At 34.7% G+C, this 9,631-nt stretch overlaps 1 protein-coding gene across 3 annotated transcripts in view; it reads right to left on the bottom strand.

The window, feature by feature from the left end:
* Positions 1–4,207: 4,207 nt before the first annotated feature.
* The window catches only part of UHRF1BP1L (UHRF1 binding protein 1 like), a 99,610-nt gene continuing 94,186 nt past the window's right edge, over positions 4,208–9,631 (bottom strand). For 2 of the 3 annotated variants that reach the window (XM_046011442.1, XM_046011441.1), the window contains 2 exons: positions 7,263–7,456; positions 4,208–5,184 (listed from right to left, as the gene is read on the bottom strand). In XM_046011442.1, the coding sequence (XP_045867398.1) occupies positions 5,065–5,184; positions 7,263–7,456 (314 nt within the window). In that variant the 3' untranslated portion in view covers positions 4,208–5,064. Of the gene's footprint in view, positions 5,185–7,262; positions 7,457–9,631 lie in introns of those variants that run through there. The other variant, XR_006819603.1, reaches the window with a different exon arrangement.

Here is a 9,631-nt window from a genome sequence, read left to right as displayed (position 1 = left end):
CAGGCAGAGGGGGAGGGGGAAGCAGGCTCCCCGCTGAGCAAGGAGCCCAATGTGGGCTTGGATCCTAGGTCCCAGAACCCTGAGATCATGACCTAAGCTGAAGGCAGAGGCTTAACCCACTGCGCCACCCAGGCGCCCAGTTTTTTACATTTTCTAAAAGTAAACTTAAGTATAGCTCAAAATTTACTTCCCTGGGATGCCTGGGTGGCTTAGTTAAGTGTCTGCTTTCAGCTCAGGTTACGATCCCAAGGTCCTGGGGTGGAACCCCGTATCAGGCTTCTTGCTCAGCGGAGAGCCTGCTTCTCCCTCTGCCTGCTGCTCTCCCTGCTTTGCTTGCTCAGGCCCTTTCTCTTTCCCTCTGACAAATAAATAAATAAAATATTTTTTAAAATTTACTTATAGCATCTCTAGGCACAAGCTGAAATGAGAATGTTCGTACTTTAAGGAATTAGGCACAACTGATCCTGGGTATTAGTCAATTTGTCAAAATTTAAAACTATTTCAGCCACTACTCTTTTGGCCTTATTTCCATTTTGTTTAGCTGATAGGACTGTCAGATCTTGACAGCCACAACACCATATGTTACAACCAAAGCCAGATGACATTTTGGTACTGTAGCAGTTTTATGAAGAGATGTGGTAATTTTCTATTTTGTGATGGTTTGAGATAAATCAACTACAAGTTCAGATATTAAAAATTCTAAAGAAAACAGTATAGCAGGGGCACCTGGGTGGCTCAGTGGGTTAAGCCTCTGCCTTTGGCTCAGGTCATGGTCCCAGGGTCCTGGGATTGAGCCCCACATCGGGCTCTCTGCTCAGCGGGAAGCCTGCTTCCTCCTCTCTCTCTCTCTGCCTGCCTCTCCAACTACTTGAGATCTCTGTCTGTCAAATAAATAAAATTAAAAAAAAAAAAAAAGAAAACAGTATGGCAAATTTCTCCATTCCCCATCTTTTTCTTACCCTATGGACTCAAAGAGTCTGACCCTTGAAATAACTACCACCACCTACTTTCTTCCTATGTTCCATCTCCTCTCATTCCAACTGAGAGGTAAAACTTAATACCTAAAAAATATCCTTGATACCTTATCCACTCATTTTATTCTCTCGACGTATTTACTGAGCACCTACTATGTACTAAACATGTATGAAGCATAAGGAATCCAAAATTGAACAGACAACAAAAACACAGTTCCTGTCTAATGGAGTTTATAGTCTAGAGTCTACATTAATCAAATATGTATAATTACAAAGATGTTCAATGCTGAGTAGAGGTATGTGTTCATGTGATAATATACAACAGTGGGTCTTACTACGTGACTGAAATAAAGGAATCCTTTCCTGAGGAAGTGATGAATAAACTAAGATCTGAAATACAAATAAGAATTCAACTCAGCCATGAACAGGGGAAGGTATTTCAAGCCAAAGGAACATGAACAAAGGCTCCTTTGGTAGAAGCAGCAGTTTAATTCTCACTTATTCCATATACTTCAAGTTCAATGAAGTACCAATTAATAACTAAAACATGGCGTACAATGAGGCTAAGCAGCAGTAATAGCAACTAACCTCTACTGAATGTTTTTATTTTTTTTTTTTAAGATTTTATTTATTTGACAGAGAGAGACACCAGAGAGCACAAGCAGGAGACATGGTAGAGGGAGAGAGAAGGAAGCATGCTCCCCACTGAGCAGGGAGCCTGATGTGGGGCTCAATCCCAAGACCCTGGGATCATGACCCCAGCAAACACAGACAATTAACTGAGCCACCCAGGTGCCCCTATTGAGTGTTTTTAAAATTATGTGCCAGCCACTGCTTTAATATTGAGACATTAACTCTTTTAATGCTCAGATTTATACTAAAAAGTAAATACTGGCTCTAATATACAGGTCACATAAATATTTTGTTTTCATGTTAAGAGCAAGAAAAAAGCTCTTAAGGGGTGAGATAGGGGTAGGTGGGTTGCCTTAATTAAAACTGCACTTCAAAAGAGAATTGTGCCTACAGTAGGGTGGATCAGAGGAGGGCCATAGTAGCTGTAGGAAGAGGAGTTAGGAGGCAACTGCAGTAAAGCAGGCAAATGGTGCTGATTATAGTTAGGGAGATGGTGAGAAGTGGAAAGATGCAGACACATTTGAGGTGACAGAACCTGGTAAAAAACTGATGGGGGGGGGGCAGGAAGAAGTTAGGGAAAGTGTTTAAGAGTAGTTCTAGGTTACTAGTTTGGGAACCAGGATGATAGTGGTACCATTCACAGAAATAGGAAATGCCTTGATTAGAGTGTAGGTTAAAAATAAACTTGAAGTCAAACTCCTGTAGTGACAAAATATCAAGTAACTACAATAAAAATCCAGAAAGGAGTTTCTGGTTAATATTCCACATGTATTTTTGTGCAATCACACATAGCCATTCCTACATAGCTTAAATTAAAATAACACTTCATCACAACTAATGTCACATGGTGGTCTTTTGAAATTCCAGGACAAAATGTAAAAAGAAAAAAATATAAGATACCAAGAAAATGTTTATGACTACATAAAATTAAAAGGCAAAACTTGATTACCATTTCCTTCCCTGATTACTAACATCTCTGCTAGAGATTTAGGGGGAAAAAAATCAAAATATGGCAACTTTTTTCTAATTTATGGTCATTAAATAACTCTGTAAGTTTATCATAGCGTTATTCCTATACTTCTCACACTGAAAAAGGTTGGGGATAACATAAACAAAAATTCTCCCACTATAGTTTGAAAATATATACACATATCACACACACACACACACACTTAAAAATATATTTATCTTTAAAAGAAAAACAGACAAAAGAAAATAAGGGATTCCTCTCTCTACCTCTGGCAAAATCTGTGAATTAATGAGGAAGGTAAAATAAAAGCATATAACTGGGATCTAAATCAAAAGGTCACGTTATTGTGAATATTTCAGTCAAATCACTTGTTCATTTTAAGCCTTAGGGTTTTTTTTTTTTTTAACTTCTAATATGTAAGTAATACCTACCTCCCAGATTTGTTGTGAGAATTACATGAGATGTTTTTCAAAGTGCTTTATGAATTTTAAATCTCTATAAAAATAGTACTCACTATAAATTTTAAAAAATCCAACAAAGCATACAAGAATGCTCAGATCCATGTTAATTATCTCTACTGTTCATGTACTTTTCTTGAGAAGGCCAAGTAAACTGAAAAGGAATAAGTAAAACATTCAGCTTCTGTAACGCTAAATAATTATACCATAAATTTAAAACTTCTATGGAGCAAAGGGGTGAATCCTGAGAAACTGTCAGCTCTGAAGACATTAATGTCCCATCAATCCTGCTTTTCTGTAAGAGGTTATTTTGTTGAATACTTACCTACAAATCAAAAGCACTCTAAACTATGGATATGAGCTGTATGTTTTAAATCTTTAACTAGACCTCTGCGTTTAATCTAAGACTAGGATATAGTTTTAGATTAACATGGTTTAATGTGATTTTTAAAATACTCTGAGGTAAAAAAAAAAAAAAAAGGTAATTTAATTTGTTCTTTGCTGTAACCTTAGCTCCCAAAACAGGGTCTGTATTATTAAATAATGTCAATGAAAATGGATGTTACAGAAAGGGGGGGAAAAAAAGCCAGTATTATTTTCAGTGAAATCTAAATCACCCCAACACTTAATGTAAATGAAAGATGTATTTTCATCTAAGTATTCAGATACAGGGGTGGCTGTATAAATCATGCCTAACAAGCAAAGCACCACAAAGTATCATAATGTTTAAAATTTTCAAGTATCTTGAGGAAAGAGTAGTCTGAGCTGTTTCATGTTATAGCTTGGATATATTTGTTTTAAGAATGTTAATTTTAAAATAGACCCACTTAATTTAATTCTATCAGAAATATATTGTAAATCTTTAAAAATGTCTGTTTCTTAAACACTCATAAACTTATTTTATAACGCATGATTTTCTCTCTCGTGTTGGTTTCAACCTTAACAATCCCTAGAAAATAGAATTCAAAATTTACCAATTATTCTTATTATAGAAGATAGTATTTATGTCACATACACCTTTAATCAAAACTAGCTTTATAAATATAGTATGTGCAAACATCTACCTAACGATACTACAAGAATGGTATGAAATTATTTTATGTATATGAAAAAAAAATTCTCTAAAAACATTCCCCTCCTTAAACAGAGAAAATATAAAGAAATAATATAAATAGTATTAATTAAAATTTTTATAGTTACAAATGCTGCCAAATTTAGGATTGTTAAATTACTCTTTTACTTCTAACAATAACTGTTTAAAGGAATGTACAAGTAGTATTTTTTAAATCAGTTGGCCATATACTGTAATGTTTTGCTTTTTTACAGTTTGTGCTTTTTATTTTTACATTTGTATGATCCTTTTAGTTGAAAATTATTATCTTTAACTTATACAGTTTATTCATCATTTTAAATGATTTCTTTTTCACATTCTCAAGTTACTTTATAAGATCAGTAGGGTGATGATTTTCAAATTTTTGAACCCAGTCAATATAATTTATTAACTTGATTGGACTTTTCCACAGTAATTAAATAATTATAGATTTAAGTACATAATTCTAATAACATTTAAATGTAAGCCTCCTTTTAAATTACATTAGCCCTGAAAGCATTTGAATCTTTGTAAATAATAGTAAATTATTAACAAATAGTGATAAATAAAATCAGCAATCTGTGAGAACACAACAGATTTCCATTTTTCTTTTTAAAAAGTGCCTATAATGTGATATCAAAATTAGGAAATGACATCTTTCCATTAAGCATGTGATTACTTTACAGTATTTGTTGACTTCCCTCTATCACACCAGTTTAAAAGAGTTTGATTAAACCCTAAAACACAAACCAGAAGATTGTAATGCCGTACCTAATACCTTCCAAACTGGCTTTGGAACAGTCACCACTTCATCACCTTGTATTTTATTTTATTGTCTTTTCATGAAAAGGAAAGTCTTTCACTAACTGGTAACATAACATTATAAATATAACCTCCCTACTCCAGAGCTCTAACTTGAATTTTTGACTGCCACTCCTGCTATTCAACTGTCATCTTCTTTATATGATGAAGAAGAGCATCTTTTTCCAAGTGAGCCTCTGCAAGAGCCATTTTAGCTTTGGCCAATTCCTGTTTAAGAGATTCATTCTCTTCCATGAGCTGAAATGATAAATTTGGAAAATAAGAGAATTTAATCATTTTAAGAAAATACAGACTATTCACATAGCATCTAAAGGTGTGACACAGGGGTAGTAAAAACACCCAGTGCTGGAGAGAGTGACTTAAGCTGAAATAGCTTGGAGAAGCACTTTAAAATGTTCGTAAGTTTTGACTCAGCAATTTAAAACAAGAATTCACTCCTAATTTCCAAATCTATTGGTAATTTTGTTTAATTTCAGTTTCTCTGGACATCTCTGTGGTTTACACACTGCAGACCTTGCTCCTCCTTCCTAAGCCTCTCTCTTGACTTTTACGCCTCAGCTGTTTCATGATTATCTCTTTTTACCTAGAGACATTTCTTCTTTTCCTCTGCTGTTTACGAACCCTTAAATTTTACTACACCGTTAGATTCCATAATTGGTCATCTTATCACTTGAGTCACTCTCTTAGATGATCTCATCTACTCCTATGGCTCTATCACATAACTTGATCTAGCACGAACCTCTGTCTTGAGCTACAGACCCATATTCTGAATATCTCTGACCTATATTATGAATATTCTCTTTAAATATTTTCATCTACATGGCCAAAAGATCTCCCTCCCCACATTAAGACTCAGCTCAGGGGTGCCTGGGTAGCTCAGTTGTTAAGTGTCTGCCTTCGGCTCACGTCATGATCCTAGGGTCCTGGGATTGAGCACCACATTAGGCTCCCTGCTTGGCAGGAAGCCTGCTTTTCCCTCTCCTACTCCCCTGCTTGTGTTTCCTTTGTCGTTGTGTTTCTCACTGTCAAATAAATACAATCTTAAAAAAAAAAAAAAAAACTCAGCTCAAGTACATTATCCTCTTGGAACTATTCCTAAACCCTAACCATGAAGATTTAATGATAAAACTAAGAACTTTCTCCCCCTCAAAATACATTTATACAAATATATTAATATATATACATTTAATTTCAAAGAGTTCTCAGCCTTCTTTTATTTCTTTTTTAAAGATTTTATTTATTCAACAGACAGTGAGAGATCATAAGTAGGTAGAGAGGCAGGCAGAGAGAGAGAGGGGGAAGCAGGCTCTCTGCTGGGCAGAGAGTCCTATGCGGGGCTCGATCCCAGGACCCTGAGATCATGACCTGAGCTGAAGGCAGACCTTTACCCACTGAGCCACCCAGGTGCCCCTCTCAGACTTCTTTTAGTCCCAGCCTAAGAATTCCTGCCTTATAGACCAAGTTGGGTATTTCCCTATATTTCTCCAGTCTCCAGTACAACACTTGATATGGTATGTTATGACCTCAAATACACACCCCCAACTTTCCTACTAGACTTTTGAAGTTTCTTGATAGGGATGACATATTGTTCAATTTTATATTCTTAACTCAAAGTTGACATCCAAAAAATCCTGGTGAACAGATGAATGAACTCATTCTTTGGTTCTACCATAGAGAATTAAAATTCTGCTAGACATTGTAATAACAAAAAGAACAGCTCAAATGTTAAAATGTTAACAAATATTAAGGGGAAGGATAAGAAATGACAGTATATTCACAACCACGTTACTCTGCCATTAACAATAAATATGAAGCATATGTAGTAATATGGAAAAATATTTGTTAAGCCATGTTAACAAAATATAGTATAATACTAGAATAATAATTGTTTTGAAAGATTATGGAAAAGAGCCTGAGAGGAAAAACTTTTAAAAATATATTGATAGCACTGCAGAAAGTTAGACTGTATTAAAGTTGTTTAAAAATATTTTTCCAAAAAAAATTTTTTTTCCAATGTTCTGAAATATTACAATACTTTTGCAAAGTTAACAATAAGACGAAAAAATAAATATCCTCCAGGAATCTTTTCCAGATTCCAAGAACTAGTACTCTCCTAGACTATAACCTCTGTGAAGACGGAATATCCTAGTCTCACGCAACACTATTTCTATAGCATCTAACACAGTGCCTAGGCAAACACTCCTAAACAAGCACTCAAGAAACATTATTCAAATAAATAAATAATGTTTTAACTTTTTCATATCTAGTATTTTAATTGCCCAAACTGAATGAGAATAAATTAATTTTCCCATTACCTGTTCCCTAGTAAAATCAAAGGAGCATTCAGGAAAGTTAACTGACTGAGAAGGCCAAGGAACCTCTGGACTCGTCTGAGTGGCTTGAGTGACACTGTGTTGTTTCTTCAGATCATACTTTTCACTGGTAAGCAGCAGTGAGTCACTTTCGACTTTTTTTTTCAAATCATTTCCAGTGTTAAGCATCTGAGAATCTGATCAAACAAACAAATGCTCAGGTAACATTGTAAAATATATGAGAAATACTAAGTTCTATTGTTAAAAAGTACTTTTAAAAATATATTTCTATTCGTATGAAGACATTATTATTACACAGAAAAGCAATAAAGTCAATAAACAAAAAATCTTGTTTATTGAAAAAATAAACAAAGTCAAAGAAAGTTTAAACTGACAAAAAAACAAAAGAAGTTACCAGAATCAGAAACTAAAAAGGTTACATTACTATCAATCTTACAGAAATAAAAACGACTTAAAGAAATATTATGAACAATTGTATGCCAATAAATTAGATAACTTATATGAAACAAAATAATTACCAAACTACCAAAATGGACTCAAAAAGAAATGGACAATGCAAATACACATATAGCAAATAAAGAGGTTGAAATAAGAATCAAAAAACTAACCACAAAGAAAAGTCCAGGCCCAGGGGGCTTCAATGGTGAATTATATCAAAGGTTTAAATAACAATTAATTACAAATCTTTACAAACTTTTCTAAAAATTGAGGAGGAGCATTTCTGAACTCATTATGTGAAGCCAGACAAAGAAATCACAAGAAAACTAAAATCAATATCCTTATGAATATGAACATAAAAATCCTCAACAAAATATTAGCAAACTGAACCCAGCAATGTATATAAAAAATTATATACCATGGTCAAGTGAAATTTATCCCAGGAATATAAGAGTAATTTAATATCCAAAAGTCAATTAATGTAACACATCACATCAATACAATAAAACAAGAGCCACATGATCATCTCAATAGATGCAAAAAAAAAAATTGATAAAATCAACACTTTCCCATGATAAAAACACTCTGCAGACTAGGAACAGAAGGTAACTTCCTCAATTTGATACAGAGCATCTACAAAAAACCCACAGTTAATACCATACTTAATGTTAAGAAACTGAATGTTTTCCCACTAAGATCAGGAATAAGACAAAGATATTTCTTCTCAACATTTTTACTCAACCTTATCCCAGAGGTTCTAGCCAATGCAATTAGGCAAACAAAGTAAAAGGAATCCTGATTAGAAAAGATAAAATGAAACTATCTTTATTCACAGATGACATGATCTTGTATATAGAAAAACAAAACAAAACAAAACAAAAGAGTCCACTAAAAAACTCTTAGAACTGGGGCGCCTGGGTGGCTCAGTGGGTTAATAAGCCTCTGCCTTAGGCTCAGGTCGTGATCTCAGGGTCCTGGGATTGAGGCCCTCACTGGGCTCTCTGCTCAGCAGGGAGCTTGCTTCTGCCTCTCTCTCTGCCTGATTCTCTGCCTACTTGTGATCTCTGTCTGTCAAATAAATAAATTAAAAAATAAAATAAAATAAAAAATAAAAAACTCTTAGAACTAACAAATGATTTCAGATTTCCTTGCAGGATATAAGGTCAATATACAAAAATCAACTGTTAATTCTAAATACTTGCAATAAACAATCAAAACTGAAATTAAGAAAGCAATTTATTTAAAATGTAATCAAAAGGAATAAAATACTTAAAAATAAATTTAACAAAAGAAAGTATAAAATTTATGCTCAGAAAACTACAAGTTTTCAGTAGTCTCTTCGACATCAGCCATAGCAATGTTTTTCTAGATATGTCTTCTTTTTTTTTTTTTTTTAAAGATTTATTTATTTGACAGATAGAGATCACAAGTAGGCAGAGAGGCAGGCAGAGAGAGAGAGAGAGGAGGAAGCAGGCTCCCAGCCAAACAGAGAGCCCAATGCGGGGCTCGATCCCAGGACCCTGGGATCATGACCTGAGCTGAAGGCAGAGGCTTTAACCCGCTGAGCCACCCAGGTGCCCCTAGATATGTCTTCTGAGGCAAGGGAAACAAAAGCAAAAATAAACTACTGGGACAACATCAAAATAAAAAGTTTCTGCACAGCAAAGGAAACAATCAACAAAACTAAAAGGCATCCTAGGGAATGGGAAAATATTTATTTATTTTCTTATTTATTTATTTATTTGAGAGAGAGCAAGCACGTGTATAAGTGGGGGAGGGAAGGGAGCGGGGGTCAGAGGGAGAGAGAGAGAGAATCTCAAGCTGACTCTGCACTAAGCATGGAGCCAGAGGTGGGGCTCGATCTCACCACTCTGAGATCATGACCTAAGCTGAAACCCAAAGTAGGACAATTA

This window comes from Meles meles, chromosome 7 (assembly GCF_922984935.1).
Source record: "Meles meles chromosome 7, mMelMel3.1 paternal haplotype, whole genome shotgun sequence".
Classification (NCBI taxonomy): Eukaryota; Metazoa; Chordata; class Mammalia; order Carnivora; family Mustelidae; genus Meles; species Meles meles.
The sequence above is the reverse complement of the archived record's forward strand: the minus strand, read 5'-3'. Positions and strand labels throughout refer to the sequence as shown.